The sequence below is a fragment of the Vigna umbellata genome, chromosome 8 (assembly GCF_029865625.1).
Source record: "Vigna umbellata cultivar VRB3 chromosome 8, Vumbellata_1.0, whole genome shotgun sequence".
NCBI lineage: Eukaryota > Viridiplantae > Streptophyta > Magnoliopsida > Fabales > Fabaceae > Vigna > Vigna umbellata.
This window is the reverse complement of record NC_142172.1, coordinates 35,575,667-35,594,477: the sequence shown is the minus strand read 5'-3', so window position 1 is coordinate 35,594,477 and position 18,811 is coordinate 35,575,667. Positions and strand designations below refer to the sequence as shown.

General features: G+C 34.0%; 2 protein-coding genes across 3 annotated transcripts; one reads left to right on the top strand and one right to left on the bottom strand.

Moving 5' to 3' along the window:
* Positions 1-176: 176 nt before the first annotated feature.
* On the bottom strand, positions 177-3,671 carry LOC124823718 (SET domain-containing protein). Of its 2 annotated transcripts, XM_088095704.1 has the most exons (6): positions 3,546-3,671; positions 2,960-3,332; positions 2,234-2,430; positions 1,239-1,512; positions 1,096-1,130; positions 797-1,018 (listed from the first exon to the last, which is right to left on the bottom strand). In XM_088095704.1, the coding sequence occupies exons 1-6, from the start codon at positions 3,554-3,556 to the stop codon at positions 931-933; spliced, it is 978 nt and encodes a 325-aa protein (XP_087951830.1). In that variant the 5' UTR covers positions 3,557-3,671; the 3' UTR covers positions 797-930. The 2 variants fall into 2 exon arrangements, with proteins under 2 accessions (XP_047151960.1, XP_087951830.1); XM_047296004.2 differs by lacking the exon at positions 1,096-1,130 and having other exon boundaries at positions 177-1,018; positions 3,546-3,670.
* Positions 3,672-6,462: 2,791 nt separating this feature from the next.
* On the top strand, positions 6,463-18,737 carry LOC124823717 (uncharacterized). The gene is made up of 12 exons (XM_047296003.2): positions 6,463-6,810; positions 7,252-8,696; positions 8,895-8,902; positions 9,220-9,401; positions 12,819-12,879; positions 12,981-13,079; positions 13,665-13,759; positions 14,149-14,262; positions 14,780-14,847; positions 17,305-17,415; positions 17,726-17,957; positions 18,444-18,737. Exons 2-12 carry the CDS (start codon positions 7,351-7,353, stop codon positions 18,552-18,554), a joined length of 2,427 nt encoding a protein of 808 aa, XP_047151959.1. The 5' UTR covers positions 6,463-6,810; positions 7,252-7,350; the 3' UTR covers positions 18,555-18,737.
* Positions 18,738-18,811: the final 74 nt, after the last annotated feature.

Below are 18,811 nucleotides of genomic sequence, written 5' to 3'. Positions count from 1 at the left end.
AAATTATTAAGTTATGCAAACTCTTCATATATTACCTCCTTTAGTTATCTCAAAAACATGGATTTACTCTTTCATTAATACCAAATAACTGTATAAGGGGAAAATATAACATAAGAATGCAAGGAATATGAGAGATAATGGCATAAATTACGAAACACAAATGGTACACTGAATAATTAATGAAAAAGAAAAATGATAAATCATTTTTATTGCTGACAAAAATCCAATGTGACAAATGAGAGGCTTCTATGCTACTTTTTCCTAGGCCAATGACTGGGTGCACCAAAATATAAGTTATAGCATCTCATGAAAAACTAAAACAAAGTGAATGCCAAAAAAATCAATCCTTTTTCTTTGTCCTTTTCAATTTCTTCCTAGGTGAACTATGCTTATTGATTTCAAATGGCTGCGAAGCATAATTTCTGAGCTTTTGAAGAATCTTCCTTTCATTGATGCGCAGCACCAAAGAATGATACAGTTTCCTCTCTCTATCTAAACTACACCTTTCCAATGCTTCAATATCATCTTCCACTGAATTCAAACCATAGAGACTCTCCCTCATGTCAGCTAGCGACAACAGGGCATCACAAACCCTTTTGGACAGCAAGGACTTCTTGCTCATATTAAATACTTCGTTAGGAAAGATATTACCATTCAGATGGGTAGTTCCACCATTTGATTCAGGACAATTCCCAGCAACTGATACCGATAGGTCTAACTTTTGGTAAGCATCATCTAGCAATAACATGATGTGTAATAAAATGAGGAGTTCAATTTGTGGTTCACCGTCAAATGAGATCTCAAAATATTCAGAGTCTTGGCTGCCACATGCAGAATAGCCTAACCTTCTCCAAAGGGAAACTCTCGCTCTACTGTGGCGATCAGAAAAAGCTGAAGAACACCATTGAAGTACCAGCTCCATGTCTATGTTTACAATATCATAAGAATTGTCTTTCTCGGTAAATCCATATCTATGAAGCAAAGCAGCATTACCCAATAGCCCATAAGTATTAAATACCTGTTGTTAGGCAAAAGGAACTCTTGAGTATGAGAGTAACTTCAAGGGAATAATAAGAGGTTGTGTGGTACACTGACCGTTTCAATTCGAAGTGTACAACATATTTCCAAAACTACAAACGATAGATAAGCATAGTACTATGAGGTCGTTTCTATGACAACAAGCGACTGATCACTGACTCATGGAAGAAAAATCATATAACTGAAAGGAAAATTCTCACCTCAGTTCCACTACTGACATCTTTTATCGTAATCATCTCCAACATAGAAGTATCATCTCCACTAACTGAAGAACTCTCCAAACCACTATCAATGTTGTTCCCAACATTAGCATCAATTGACGCAGTCATATCCGTAGAGGAATTTTGAGCCAATGCTACTTCTTCCTTAACAATGCCCTCATCATTATTACTACCATCAACATCACTGCCTGATTCATAATTAGAGGACATAGCAGTGAAATGCACATCCTCTGCACCTGTTTTATGATTGAATCTAGTGCAGAAGACAGTATACACATTATTAGAATGGGAAAATCTTCAGATCTAGATCTTATACATAAACAGGAAAGCACGGACTCTTCAAAATTACAGTTGTGTCATGTAGGTTTTGAACATTTCAGAGTTATATTTTTATATTGTTTTACTTTTATTTTTAAACTTTTAAAGCAGTGCCGATGGGAATATCATAATAATTGGATGGGAACAACAACAATAACAAAAGTCTTGTGTGCATACAATGATTCGTTTACAAATACAACAATTCCATATTTTGAATTAAATTTTTACTCTGTGCTAAAAGCATGTATTGTATTATAGTCCTGTCTGTTCAGCTATTTTCTTGCTTCATATCATATGTTGTATTTGTGTTTTCTAGCTCAAAAGACAATTTGTGCATATTACACATACTGTCAATCTCTTTGGAAAATTTACCACAACCATTTACTTATATTAAAAAGTAAAGCATCACCAGATTCTCAGGCACTACTGCAGTTCTTGAAATAGTATACAAATACAAGAACCCACAATTTTCTTGACAGAACAGCATTTGCTGAACTTGGAGTTGGAAAGCCTTAAAGCTAGACCTAGAAATTATCGCTCTTAAAACCAGTTACAAATTCGAGTTGCAGCAGAGTTAAAATGTAACAAATAGAAAATAAAGGCATACACTAAGACTAGAAAAGAAAACCATGTTAATGGCCATAGGCTTTACTTACAGATCTGCCAAGGGAACCATGCCAAAACCATGGTAATCATCAATCTCAAAGGATCGAGAAGATATAAGACTTTTCGCAGCAAAGTATTGTTCTATCTCAAAGAATTTCGGGTTTAGCTTTAAAGGTGCTGAATCCAATAGGGGGAGAATATTCTCTTTCCAGTCCTCGTAAATCAGAGCCTTGTCTTCTTGCACTGTCTGCCTAAAATTGTAAGAGATCAGAAAGTTTTCATGAATGGTAGAGCACATAGTGTTATATTCTAAGATTCAAATCACTGGTATGATGCGCCAACATAACTTCTCCGATATTCTGAGTTTATTTTCCTCATTAGTACAGAGTTCACCAGGCGATCAGCATATAAACTAACTAATATGTATCATTTCCACATCTTTAACGTTTAAACTCCCTTTCATTGGATGTAATTGTCACAAATACTATAATACAGCTTTTAATCAACCCTGCCATGACATAGTTCAGAATATGAAGATTCCAATGCGATTCTGTAATGCATAATTCAAAAGAAAAGAACAAGCCAAACATAAGGAGCTCAATTAAATTAACTATACATGAAAGGCAAGTTAATAACAAAACATCGACCAAGAGACAAAAGCATCCTATCTTCATTCGAATTAACAATAAAAAATTACTAGCATGTATAGCATGGCTCTATATGGTCAATGTTAATTCATCCTTCTTGATTATTAAGCTCAACAATACTAGGTATACCTGGTGAAGCTCGGTACCACACAAAAGCTCGTTTACTTCATTGAGGGTCCAAACAATTGGCACGCATTCTTGGTAAGGCAAGAGTTGAAGGTATCCATACCAAGGTGAGTCCTCACCCAAGCTTCTCTCATACATGATGGCAAATGCAAGCCCCAAATGACCATCCAAACCAGCCTCTTCAATGATCTCACGTGCCCCACTAGTCTTGGTGGTAAGGCAAGCTTCTTTTGGCATTTTGGCCACAACATCACCTTCCTCCAATTGGCACAAAGCTCTCACCGCTATTCCCTCGCCAGGTGTATCCACAAACTCCAATGCATCGCTCCACTGGAAACCCTTCGATTTCATCCACCGATTGAATGCCCTCAAACGCCTGTGTAGACAGATAGAAAAAGAATGAGTTGTTCACAGACAGAAACACGTTCTGTGTTTAGTGGCAAATGGGTAAAGCATTGTTCAGTAACAATGACAGAAAGATTATGACTTTATTGGGTGAGAGCGTCAAAGCTTGGCTTTTTGGCATAACCTTCGGAGATGTTCGTTCGTTTTCAATGAAAATGAGAGAGAAATAAGAAATTAGATGTACCTGGAAGCCATAGGTGGAGGAACAGAGATGTTCGTTGGGGGAAGACGTGGCAAGGGTTTTAGAGTTACAAGCTACCTCCACTAGTGGTAGTGCCGCAGTGCTTTCTGACTTTCTGGCTTTGGGCTTTTCGTATTTAATGACTCCAAGCCTTTTGCATCTTACACCTATGAGTGTTATTTCCTACACCACCACACACACTGCTTCTTACTCTCTCATTCCCTTTTTCCCCTTCCCTTTTTGCCCCTTATCAAATTTAAATGATAATGGTTAAAATATTGTTACTTTTCACCAATATCCACCAAATTCATTTAATTAATTATGAATTAAATTAATTATAATTACATTACTAATTATAAAACAATTAATTTAAAAACTATCTATAAATTAATTTACAAAACAATAAATTAATGAACTAAAACAATAAATTAAAAATAAATAAATAAATAAATCATTAAATGGCTTCAAGTCAACCGATCTCAAGATTCGTTAAAGACTGAACGAATTTTCATAATGATTTTTTTATTTTAATTAACAAAACAATATTTTTTTATACATAAATAATAATATAAAAAATCTACAAAAATAAACAATTACAACATTAAGAAAAATCTACTAAAAATATATATTAATAAACTAAAAAAAATTAAAAGGATCAAAAAGCGAAAAGCTTCCACAGATATAGGAAATTTGTTGAGCCTCCAACGGATCTCAACATTCGTCGATAAATCACAATATCCTTTGAAGGTTCAACGGATTTCCCATATTCATTGAAATCATTCACATTCTTCTTCTCCATTTTCCACAAACAGAGGCACACAAAATATATACCTAGCACAACCTATTTTCACATAATACATATCAAGTATAAGAAAGACGATATACATTCAAATCAATTTATATATCATGCTATCTATCATGCAACAGAACTACCAATCTGGATCAGAGACCACGAGAAAGGAAGCACCAAACTCTACGGATGGAGAACAAACAACAACACAGACCAAGCACCAGCACGAACCCAACAAGAAAACGGAGAACAAACAGCAACAAAATGAAGCAAAACGAAAATGGAGAATAAGGGATGGAGCTTGACGAAAATGTGGAATGGGGAAATGAGGAAGAGAAGAATATGGGAAGAAGAGAGAAAGTAAGAGTGCGAGGGGTGGGGGAACAAGGAAGAGAAGAATAAGAGGGGTGGGGTGTGGGGGAACGAGAAAGAGAAGAGGAAGAGAGAAAGTAAGAGTGTGGGGTGAGTAAAGTTGGAGAGGTAAAAAATTAGGATTTTATGAAAAAGTTAAAAAAGGTTAATGATAAAATTAATAAAGGGTATTTTTGGAATTAAAAAAATTGGGAAGGTGTAAAGAACCGTGTGTGGATATTTAATCTAATTTATATTTTTTTAATTTTATTTAAATTTTATTTTAAGAAATTATAAAATATATATCTTTTTAAAATATTCATACGTATCTAATATATTATGTTTTAAAATACTAGCAAGTCTTTTTTTAAATTAATATCCACACAAATAACAACAAATAAAAGCAACAATTTGTTTTATTGTAAATAATAAACACTGTCTATATCTTACCAACAGTTGTCATTTTTAAAAGTATCTCATGTTTAAAAAAAATTGTTTTGAAAAATATTATATGTCTTCTAAAAAGTTTGTTTGAAAAATATTTTATATGTTTCAAAAAACTATTTGAAAATTCAATTTTAATAAAAACCATTTCATACGTTTGGAAAATGTTATTCTAAAATCATATGAATCTTTAATACAATCTTGAATAATAAAAAATTGATAAATTTAAATATGTATTTTATAAATATTTTAAGGTTATTTTAAATGTCACTCATTTTTATTTATTATAGAAATTAAGTGTTTTAAGATTCGGTTGGTATGAATTCAGTCATTGAATTAAAAATTAATTAATTTAATTTAAGTATTTTTTTAGTAAGTAAATTTTTGTGTGATTCAACTTATAACAGGATTGATGAGTTGACTAATTTAATTACTTTTATGATTCGACTTATAACAGGATTATGAGTTGATTAATTTAAATTTTTTTCTATTTTATTGCATTATAATACAATAAATTACTCATTTTGCATATTTTATAACTATATAATAAAATTATTTACCCATCTCATCAAAGTTATTATAAAAGCAGTTGTTAAAAATTAAAATGTCCATATACATAATTTTTGAAAAATAAATAAATTAAATATTCAAACTATTAAAATATTTTCTTAATAACATTATAATCTTTAAAAAAGTCAAATAATCACTCCACAATAAATAATTATAATAAAAACTTACTAAAAAATGTTAAAAACATGATAGTGAGAATTTAACCTACAACCCAAATAAACCAAATTTAGTTTGACCGGGACTTTAAAACTGATTTTTTTGAACTTAATTTGGCTAGAACATATGACAAGTGAGATTGACGTAATCCATTTTAACATATCTTATAAGAACTTAAATTTTATATTTTTGTAATAAAATAATACTCATATTTTCTTTATTTCTCGAATAAAGATTTACCTTCTTTGTATAAATTTAATTATTTTTATATCTTCACTAAAACGGGGTTGAATTTTTATCATCTTATTTAACATCACATTGAATGTAACTTAACTTGAATAAATGCGAGAATGAAATTCCGAAATATAAAACTAAAAAACCAAATACTGTAATTGTTATATATTAAGTGGAATTTCCCCTAAATAGTTGCATGTTGGAAAGGGTAGATTGGGCACACAATTAACATTTGAACTATGGGCGTGAGCTGCGGCCTGTCTTTCGGAACTCTTGGGTGGATAGCACACAATACAAGACACGCAATTACAGAGTAAAAAAGAGAGAGATAAATTGCAATTAAATCACACATATTAACATTACAATTTACATGCTTTTTAAACGACTGCGAACATTTCACGCAGCCTCCGCAAAAGCATAGACAGAGCTAAGGAGACAGACCCAACGTAGCAGAACACAGAGAAAGAGGGTCTCACCACTCTCATCCCCAACGCATCCTAAGGTCAACCAAACCAACCACAATTTCTAGGGTTTTATTTTCCAATTTTCGCAATTCTGCCTTCGATCACTCTTTTTCTTCTTTCTTCCCTGCTCTTCCTTGTAACGTCACCACTACGAGTAGGGCTGTTTCGTCATTCATCTGCATTCGTTGCTTAGCATATAACGTTCAATTGCCTCTCTCATTCATCTCGTTGGGGGAAACACTGCTTTTGTTTATTCCAGGTTCGGTGTTTCTTTGCGTATGCTTTACTTGTATTTAATTATTTGCGAGATCTGTTACTGCTATATTTTTAGTTTTCACTCATTGTTAATTGTTATTCTACGGTTTTTTCTTTTGCTTAGTTCGTACGCTTATTATACCGTTGTTTCTGGTCGTACTTGAACTGCATGTATGTACCTGCGGTGTCTAAGAAGCAATTTGAAATTTTCAAATTGGATTTAATATTTGCTTTACGCGCTGTTAATTTGATTTGGTGTCGAATATATTGGGATGATGCATCAATTACTGTCTCCCTCGTCGCCTTTGGTTTGTGTTAGGTTTGAATGTTGCCATTGTGTGTTTCAGTGTTGGTGATGCATTTGTTGTATAATCATTTTGAGTGGTTGTGAAAATTGATGTGGCCTTGTGTGGTTCCTAAACTTTATTTTTTTGCTGCCGTACAGTTACTGAGTTTCGTACAGCGAACGGGCTGCTGAGGCAGGGATTGTCTTGGCTGCCAGATTCTTTCGTTTTATGTTTTATGACTCTGTTGGCTTTTCATTATGAGTGGCGCACCTAAGAGATCCCATGAAGAGTCTGTTCATCCATCTCCGAAGCACCCGCATGAAGATTTGACATATTCGAAGTTGGTTTCATCATCAGTTTCAAATGAGTACCACAGGCCTTATGATGTAAATCAGGACTCACGAGTGGCAAAAGCACCCCGAACTGAATTTCGTGATGCAGATAAACGATCTCCTCTTCATCCTGTGTATCGGATGTCATCATCTTTAAATGACTCTCATGCAGATCATCCTACTGGTCCTGAGAGCAGGACAGAATCAAGGGATGCCAAGGATATTAGAGACATCCGGTTTGAGAATCGTGATGCAAAGACTGAAAAGAAGGAATTGTATGGTGAAGCAAGAAGGGATCCTCCAAGTGCTAAGAGTGAAAAGGATGTACGTGTAGAAGGTAAAGGAGATGACAGCAAGGATATTAGGCATGATCGAGATAGTCATAGTGATCTGAAAGGTGACATCAAGACAGATAAAGATGGTTATAATGTGGTTAGCATCCATGTGAATTGGAAAGATTTAAAAGAGTACCATCGAGGAAAAAGATATTCTGATACTCCTAGTGGGAGTTTGGACACATGGCAAATGTTACGTGGAAATACACAAGGTTCAGTTGAGGTTGGGAAGGAGAGTTCAACAACTGAAGAAAGGGATTATGTGGAAGCTCATGAAGCTGTTGCAGAGAACAAAGCTGATCCTAAAGGTGATGACAGAACTAAAGAGAAAGATAGAAAGAGGAAGGATGCAAAGCATCGGGACTGGGGAGATAGGGAAAAAGAAAGAAGTGATCGTAAAAATAGTACACAAGTTAGCAGTAGTATTGTTGACTGCAAAGAACCTGCCAAGGAAGATAGAGATGTAGAAAGGTTAGAGAGGGATAAAAAAGATCTTCCAAAAGAGAAAGAAAATTTAAAAGAGAGGGAAAAAGATCAAATGAAGAGGGAATTGTGGAATGGAATGGAGAAAGAGGTTTCAAATAACGAGAAGGAACCTGCTGATGGATTGGCAAAACTTCCTGAACATGGAAGTCTGTTACCAGAGCAGCAGAAACAAAAGGATGTTGATAGCTGGAAAAATGTAGATAGAGAAGCTAGAGAGAAGAGGAAAGAAAGGGAGGCTGATTTAGAAGGAGACAAGTCTGATAAGCGAAGTAGGTGCCTTGACAAGGAATCAAATGATGGGTGTGCTGATGGAGAAGGGGTGTTGGAGAAGGAGAGAGAGGCCTATAATTACAGCAGTCAGCACCGTAAGAGGATACAACGATCTAGAGGGAGCCCTCAGGTGCCTAACCGGGAGCCTCGTTTCAGATCCCGTGCTCAAGACAATGATGGGTACTTTCTTCCTCTATCTTTCTTGGTTTAATTTTAATTTAAACCATTTGTTTCAGCTATACAAGTTGAGGCTTCATAATTCTATTTGTTAGAAAATCTGTCTCAATTGATTGAAACCTATTTCTATGGTGTTGTTAGTTATGGTCTTCATACTATATTTTTCTTTTTAGTGATTATATCTCGCTATATATTTTGCAGGTCTCAAGGTATGGCGTCATTTTGTTTCACTGGCTTGATTTAATGTAAGACTACCAAATTTGTACCTTCATGAAATAATGCAGGTTTTAGCAGATTGCTATTATTAACCCTTTGCTTTATATTTTTTGATTTATTCTCTTCTTTCATATTTATGCATTTCGATTACACTTATTTCTTACTTTGTTATTTGACGTGAAGTTGTTATCAGTTACTACTAGTCTACTGTTGGTACTTGATACTATATGTGTATGGAATTGAGAAAGTTAGTGTTTGATGTTTCTGCTTTCCTTTGCATGTCCACTATATATAATTTATTGTATTTCAGGTAAAGTAGAAGTTTCTTCTGTTGTTTACAAAGTTGGTGAAAGCATGCAAGAGCTGATAAAATTGTGGAAGGAATATGAATCATCTCAATCTCAAATAGAAAAAAATGGTGAAAGCTCTAATAATGGCCCCACTTTGGAAATTCGGATACCATCTGAACATGTCACGGCTACAAACCGCCAAGTAAGCTTTTTTTTTCTTTTTCATTTTATAAAATTGAATAATGCATGTCTTCATTTTTTTGTAAGAATGACTATTATTCTTCCTGCTTATTTTCTGCAAAATAAATTTTAAATATTTGTTGTTTTTGGTTTTCTCGTGACTTATTTTTTGCATATCTGATGTTTGTATACTTGTACATCACACCATGAAAGAAAGTGTATTTTTGTTAATGTCAAGGACAAGTCAGAGAGGTTTGAGGACTATGTAGGCTGAAATCATGCTCCTTAAATGTTTATTATCTTATTATTTTCGTTCTTTTATTTTTGTATGTTCCTCATATTTTGTTTTGTTTTCCCTTGGCTTTATGTTATGCTTGTTGATGCAATAAATATAACGTTTACAGTCCATTTATAAATTTTGTAAAGTTCTTTACATCTTGTAGATTCCTTCTTTCCATTAACATAAAATTGTTGAAATATTAAAATACTGCTTTTAACTTTTTTTCATTCAACCTTTTGCTACTACCATATGGATCCCTGTAACTGTGACTTGAACTTTAGTTTACTATTTTCCCCAATTATCATGTTCATTCTGGAAACTATTGGATGCCTTTATACAGAGCTGGCTTGTTGAGAAGTTGTAAATGCTCATATCTGCTCTTTGATACGGTTTCACTTCAATATTCAAAGGTCCTATTCTCTATTTTTTAACACTCAAACTTTTGAAATTTATGTTAGTTGAGTTTCTGAAAGGTCATTGTTTCCCTTTGTTCCTGAAGAAAGTAAGGATTACATAAACTATTTTCTTGTTTGTATATACTTTGTAAAAGAAACAATATAAATGATTCGTTTACTATTGCGATGGTCAAGGTGTTGACCATATATGAATTGATGTTTACTATGGTATTGGGTATCATTGTTATATTGTATTATCTTTAAAGTAATTGCTTATTGAGAAGTGGTTCAATTTATTTGATAAAGTTGAGTTATCTCCCCCTTTTAAATAGAATGATATATGTTCTACTCTTTGAAAATTGTTTAAGCTATAGATGTTGTAATACTTAAGCATAACTGTGATAAATCCCCCCCATCTAAATAACTATTTGGGCCATTACTTTGGTGTTTAGAAGCCTTAATTTAAATTTAGTTCTAAAATTGGGATTCTGAATCCTCCTAGTTCCTTAATTGTTTTTTTTTTTTTTTTTTTTGCAAATTTAGCTGTCAATTTTCTTAAATAACATTGTTTCTAATTCTTTCATGATCTAATCTAGCCTCTGTTAAACTTTAGAGTGGAAAATTTTTAAAATGTTGTTTGTCTATTCATCCAGGATGCTCTGAGACATCAATATCCATATTCTGCCAATTATCTGGTACCTCTTGATTTATTCAAATCTTCTGCTTCTTCCATAGTAACACCTGTCTGTATGTGAGACTGTGATTTTTTTTGGTCAAGTGACGATGCCCTAACTTATAGATGTCCTTAAAAGATTAAGAGTTAAAAAACCCTTGCTTTTGCTTGCTAGAGTATTTTTACAACCAAACAATTGCAGGCCTGAACTTTTCTATTGATCTTGAATTGTTTTCAATATGTAAGCCTTCCTGTAATTCTATCCTATAGCATGTTTTTATTACACAGAGCAGTTGAAAGATTGATGGTGATTAGGGTACCTGGTTTTTCAACTATACCACTATATGCCTTAGCCTTCAGATAAAAATTAACCTTCCTTTTGGAGAAAGAAACTAGTAATGCATTATTGAAAACTGGATCAGTGTGGCTGGTTTGGCCCAAAAAAAGGGACTTCTTGTTAAGAAGTAGACTTGAAGCCTAACCCCACTCCATAAAATCGGCTTGTAAAAGGAGTTTTGTACCCACATTTATACTCTAAATTGGTCTTATTTATAGTCGATGTGAGACTTTCAACACCTTCCTAATGCTGAGGTATATACATCTCATGCATGGGACTATATATTACTGGGTGGTTTGATAGCGGCTTGTTAGCGAGTGAAATGATATGTGTAACAAATACAAATCTCGTTAGGATAGACTCTAACTCATAGCTCTGATATCATGTTAAGAAGTAGACTTTAAGCTTAACTCAACCCTACAAAACTGACTTGTAAGGTAAAGTTTGCACCCACATATATATTCTAAATTGTCTTTAGTTGATGGGGAGACTTCCAACACTTCTAAATCCAGTCTGGCCATCTGTGAATAACTACTGAGCCAAGCCTAGTTGAAATTCCTTTGAACTATAGTTGATACGATTTGTCCATGGGGCTGAACTGAGCAAAAAGCTTTCATTTTTTCGCTTTTATTATTGACATCTTAGACCGGGTGACTTCTGGTAGCATTATTGAAAACTAATATATGTTGAAAATCATGCTTTTTAAAGTGAATGAATTAAATTTTTTGTTTAACAATAACTTCATGATGTTTTTCTATTAAAAATGGATTAGGCCTAACTCGATTCCAAAAGCTAGCTTAACCCTTATAAAAAAATATATTTTGGTCATATTCTTAGTCAATGTTGGACGTCTTAACAACCCCACCCAGTACCATGTGCTGACATATTGAGTGTGTATGTTTGCACGGCTGGACATCTATAGGTGGCCTAACTCATTTATGAGTAGATAGGCTCCAATACCATATGAGAAATGGGTTAGGAAAGCTGATTAAGGGGGAGGTATTTTGGCCCTAATTTCAAATTGATGAAGGAAAATAACTTCTTAACAGTCTATTTATTTCAAAATATATGTTGTATCTGAAAAATATTTCATTTTGTCCGTTTTTTTAGAAAACCAAAAAGGTGTTGAATATCTTTCGTTGAATTTGATCATTGTCCTTTTATATGAGGGCAAAAGCCTTATCCCAATGGCAAGCTTGCTGTCCTTGATCTTCTGGGTTCAGACCGTGACAACAGCCTCTGCTTGTGGGAATAAGGGTACATCCATCTGCCCTTCCTAAACCCCACAAGGTTGGAGCCTCGTGCATTGGATTGCCCTTTAATTTTTGTCTTTTCATATCTCCACTGTGTGGTATGAGAGAACATTGGGGAGCATCAATGGGGTTGGGAGCATTGATTGGGATATTCTTGTGCAAAACCTTAAGTGACAGATATTTTTGAAATAGAGACATTTAATTAGCCATTTTGATAAAATAAAATAATATACATGACTGATTTGTATTTCTAGACATGGAAGAAAAGCCCATGCATAAAAGCATTAAAGTAAAGAATGTTGAAGTGTTCTTTTTTTCCTTCCTACTTGTAATCCCTTTTTCTTTTCCATCTGCATTTGTTTGATGTTAATGTTTTTGGTGAAATGAGTTTTTCTTTTGCTTCTTTGCCCTTTCTTCTGTACAATTTTAAATCTAAAATAGGATACTATTTATTTTCTATAGATGCTATCCATGTCTTGAGAATTACAATATTATATTCAGGTCAGAGGTGGCCAGCTTTGGGGGACTGATGTGTACACGTATGATTCAGATCTTGTTGCTGGTATGAGTCTTTATAAAGCATATGCATTAGAATTTTCTTATAACTGACAGGCCACTTGCTGACAATAGTATGGATATCGCAATATTTTTGCACCTGCACAGTTCTCATGCATACAGGTTACTGTCGCCCAACAGCATCTCCACCTCCTATGGCCATACAAGAGTTGCGTGTGACTGTTCGTGTGCTACCTCCTCAAGATTGTATGTCCTTACAGCGTGTCTTTACTTTTTTCCAAAACCATCGTGTTCCCTGAAAATGGCTTTCTAGATAAAATATTTAGATCTAGGTTCTAGGTTGCTTCTCAACAAGTTTTGCTCAGGTTATGAGTATTTAAAGTCTCCTGGTTGAACTTTAGTTTGTTATTAAATTGTTTTAAAAGGCTTATGATTGAGTTATTTTTTTCAAATAATTAAATATGGTTCTAAATTCTAGAACAATGAAGCTGAATTGTCTCCTTCATCCCCTCAAATTTTGCTCAGACGTACCCTTAGAACTGTTTATTGTCAAATTCAAATCTGCAATGGCTCTGGGAACTTTTGTTCGGGTTGGACTTGATTCTTGTGAACTGAAATCTCTTTTGGGGTAGCACCTTCTTGAAACTCATTTAATTACATGTGCATAATTATTTTTTTGGAATTTTATATAATTGTTTATCTTCTTGTGGCAGGCAATTTAGCCAATTGTTAGTTTTTTGGTTTCCTTTTTGTTTTTGTGGCTATGGATACTGTTTTCTTTTGAAGCTTCATTTGAATAATCTAATGATGGTAATATGTATGTAATATCAGGCTATATTTCTACACTGAGAAATAATGTACGTTCCCGAGCTTGGGGTGCAGCGATTGGCTGTAGTTATAGAGTTGAGCGGTGTTGCATCGTGAAGGTAGTATCAGAATCCCTGCAAAGTCTCCTTTTGTCCTTTGCAATTTTCACCTCATGAAGTTATCTGAGTCGTTGTAGTTTCATATGTTTAATGTTGTCATGTAATCTACTTCATTATTTTCCATTTATTAAATTGGATCTCTTCTGTTTCTAGAGAATCAGAGTTTTGTTTGAATGCTTTAGTTCTGGTTTTATAACACGTTAAACTTCCTAATGAGGATATTATTTTGGTTGAAGAAGTTCTTGAGCTTAAATGGGTTTGTACGTCTACCATTGACATCTGCTTCTTTGTGCAAACACTTACATGGAAATATCTAAATATTTTTTACTGGTTAAACCTGGTACCTATCAATATTAAAACTTTTAACTGTTCATTTTGTTGCTCTTCAGAAAGGAGGTGGAACTATTGATCTTGAACCTTGCCTTACACATACATCAACTATTGAACCCACCCTTGCTCCAGTGACTGTTGAGAGGACGATGACTACCAGGGCTGCAGCTTCGGTTTGTCCATTATCTTATAATAAAAAAACTGACCACAAAATTTAATCAGTAGTTATAATTTTAGATTATGATCCATGCCTACTTTATTTGTGTTGGGTAGTTTGATTTTAATTTTTTTTGCTTGCTTAATATTTTGTTTCTGCCGTGGCCATATATAAACTTTCTGACTCGTGCAATGTATTTTAACAATTTCGTTTTATTCATTTCTTTTTCTACCCTACATGGCCCTTTTTGAGTTAAAGTGTTGTTTTAATTTCTGTTGTATTGCCGGTTCAATAATTAAATTGATTAAATTCTATTTTCTGGCTTCAGTAATTGTACATTGCTCTGCTTTCTAAAATTGATGTATTTTTTTCCTCCTTGAAGTTGGGGAATAGATGATATCAGATAGTGGAAACCCAAACTACTCTTGTTTTTGTATTGGATCTGTTTTCTTTTGCATATTCCGGGGAGTTAGCTTTCTATGGGTTGCTATATACAGAAAGCAGCTATTACCGTTGTGTCCATTATTTTTCAGAATGCATTGCGGCAACAAAGATTTGTTCGAGAAGTCACAATACAGTACAATCTCTGCAATGAACCCTGGTACGTGTTAAGGATTTTTACAAACGATCCTAAGTCCACAAGTAATAAAATAAATTTTTATTTTCGACTATTTAATCTCAAGGGATTATTGCAGTACCTAAGTTATAAAATGTTTATATATTAGTTTCTGCAAAAGTAAAATATATTGTTTTAATTAAAATTTAAACGAATACTGAAAGATAAAAATATAAAAGTAAAGATAAAAAGATAAGTGATAAAGAAATCAAACTCTGAACTGAGAATGTTCTTGAACAAATTGAGAGAATGTGATGTGATAAACTATAATATGAAGATGTCATGGTTGAATTTCTCAAAACCACCCAATGTCAATTACTTAAAATAGCTGCTTATCTTGGTAAATCTCAATCATATTATCAGCTCATTAGATTATTCAAATAGTAATTACTTAAGAGATAAAGATAAAAGAATCAAACTTTGAATTGAAAAGGTTGTTGAACAATTGGTAGACAGAGGGAAATAATGTTATGTGATAAATTATAATATAAAGATGTTAGGGTTGAATTTCAAATAACCACCCGTAATGATATAATTAACTCACTAATTTATTCAAATATCATTTCCCTTAGTAAGTGAACCTAAATTGATTAAGTATAATTTGCAAGAGATTATAATCAATCAATCAATCAACATTATAATATAAAGATGTTAGTATTAATTTCAGTTAGGTATTATTCCCAATATCCCAGATTTAAAAGCATTTTTAAATGTCAATTAAATCCCATTTAAACACTAGGTATAGAGGAAAACAATATAATTGAAACAAACCTTTCATGAATTCAAAATCAAATGTTTACATGAGTTGATCTCGGTACATCTAATTCTAACGAAAATGAAAAATAGTTACTCCTGTTCTCACTTGAGGGTAATTTCTGACACCGAAAGTTGATTCAGAATGAATGCTTGTAAAGATGTTTTTCAATCGTGGTTCTAAGAATTTAGGATCTTTTTTTTCACCAGAAGCTATGTAGCACTTCTCCTTAAATCTTCATTTATAAGAATTCTATTGGACCTAAATTAAAGGCATTAATGAGTTTTTTTTTTCACAACTTTTTTTATATTCTCTTATGAAAACTTATCTCTTGACCTAATTTAACCTATTCTATCCCACATTTTCAACAAACCATCAAATTTGTTACATTTATTAACAATGTTAAAATAAAAAGAAAAAACTTAAAAGCAAGCATTTTTTTATGATAAAAGTCCAAAAGCCTAGAATATATGTTCAATAATCATTATGAAAAACACAATTATCAAGTTTTTGTTGGCAAAGTGTTTAACCTAAGGTTTAATACATCATTTGGTCCCTACTTTTGGGGGTTTTGTTCAAAATGGTCCCACCTTTTGAAAAAGTTCAGTAAGGTCCCATATTTTGATTTAAAATGTTCAATTCGGTCCTTTTCGTGGACGGCGTTAGAAACTTAACGGTGGTGGTGCCACTGTGGCGAAATTTGAGTGAGCTGTTATGTTTTCATGGTTACGTGGCATTGTAAATTGGGGAAATATCCTAAATTGGGGATCCTAAAGTGGAAATTAGAATCAGAAGCCTTAAATTGGGGAAAAATCCCCAATCTTCTCCTGCTTCTTCTTCATCTCTACTCCCTGCAACCTCATCCAGACTAGACACACCTTCACATTCTGAACCAGCACTGCAGCAACTACGGTGAACACGCTTCTTCTACTTCTTTTTCTCCTTCGCTAGACGATTGATTTCAGCTTTTGCTTGGTTCAGCAGCCACTCCACGGTATTGCTAGCTTTGTCAAAGCCTAGCATATCTTGCAAACCAAAAAACCTCCTTGCAACATTAAGGGAAAGTCTCATTCTCCTATCCCTCAGTCCCCTGTGGTGCTGTTGGAGGGAAATATGAGAAAGACTAACCGGTTGAGGGTCAGGGTTTTGATATTGGGGATTTTTCCCCAATTTAGGGTTTCTGATTCTAATTTAGGGTTTAGGGTTATTAAAACTTTAGGGTTTTCCCCAATTTAGGATATTTCCCCAATTTATAGTGTCACGTAACCATCAAAACATAACAGCTCACTCAAATTTTGCCACAGTAGCACCACCACTGTTAAGTTTCTAACGCCGTCCACGAAAAGGACTGAATTGAACATTTTAAACCAAAATATGGGACTTCACTGAACTTTTTCAAAAGGTGGGACCATTTTGAACAAAACCCCCAAAAGTAGGGACCAAATGATGTATTAAACCTTAACCTAATTTTGTAATGTGTTTGTATAGAAATAATAGAAACTAATACTTTTAATTTGGTAAAATTTGAAAATATCTGAGCCTTAGGTAATGTGGATTATATTGCAATATTTCTTTTACTAAATTAGAAACCTCATATCCAACATATTTTTCACCTTATTGTGATTACTATATAAACCTACTATCTATACTTGTAATTATAACGTAAGTTATAATTCTGTTAATGTCAGGATCAAATATAGTATAAGTATTGTTGCTGACAAGGGTTTAAAAAGGCCACTGTACACATCTGCTCGTCTGAAGAAGGGAGAAGTTTTGTATTTGGAGACACATTTGTCCAGGTATTTTTGATATGGAAGTTGTGCTAAATTGGTATCTGTATTTCAACTGTCACTGCAGTAATTGTTAAATACTGAAATGTCACACGCAACAGGAATGTACTTGAAAATGCAAAGCCATATTGGATGAAATTTCGCTCATATCAGTGTTATTTTCGTGTACAAGTCATGTTTTATTATCATACTGACTTTTAAATTGTTAAATTTTGACGAATCCACGATGATGATCTTGAAAAGTATTATTCCGTTTGAAGATGTTCTAGAAAGTCCGAGTTCTTGGTCTCTCTTCTAATAATGATTCATTTATTTTTAGATACGAACTTTGCTTTGCTGGAGAGAAGATGGTCAAGGCTACACCAGCAACTCAGTTGCATGACCCTGCCTCAGAAAAGTCTCAAAATCACCATGCACATTCTGCAAATGGTGAAAAGAATGATTGTGAGAGTGTCTTGATTGACTCTTTCCGTTGGTCTCGTTGTAAGAAACCCCTGCCACAGAAAGTGATGCGTACAATTGGCATCCCTCTGCCTCTTGAATATGTTGAGGTATTTTTAAATCACTTTTCATTTATTTTAACTGGCGTGTTGAAAAATGTCTTCAGAATTTTCCCCCTTCTCTCCTTTTGCGAGTTCCATTGATGTTATAGATTATTGTTTGTTGTTAGTAGCCTCCAGCCATTGGGGTTTGGCGTTGGGGCCCAGGGTTGTTAAGATCTCCTCCAGTCACTAGTCTTCTGTTTTCAAAGTCAGTATGCATGCTGCATACCTGCTCTCTTGTTTCAGTTTCTCTATAACACACAAAGCCTTTTTATGTTGGCCTATTGTTAACTCGATACTTTTGAATTTTATAAGCACTATGTGGTTCAGTTCACTTGGTGATCTCGGGTAGTCTTTTCTCTCTTGTTTGGCTTTCTTCAATTCCTTATGCAAATTCACGCTAATTACAATTGGCATGCTACTCAAAGTACGTGTAGAATGCATATTTAAACTTTCCCATTGTATCATAATTGAAACTCTGAACTTGCTGTCCAGGTACTGGAGGAAAATTTGGACTGGGAAGATGTACAATGGTCGCAGACTGGGGTCTGGATTGCTGGAAAGGAATATACCCTGGCACGGGTGCATTTCTTGTCAATGAATTAATTTGCCATAGTTTGGGGAGGTGGGGGATGGGTGAGTTTGTAAACCTCCTTTTTATGTTTTTTTGGCCCGATAGTGGGATGATATATAATGCCTATTTAGAAAGATATTGTGTCGTGTAACTCAAGATGTCGTGTAACTCAATAAACAAATATTTACATTGTAATTTTTCTCAGTTCATGCCTACTTACTGCAACTTTTGCTCTTACTGTTTCTTAGAAGTTCAAGGGTTTAACTGTGACACTCGATAAATCGGGTTT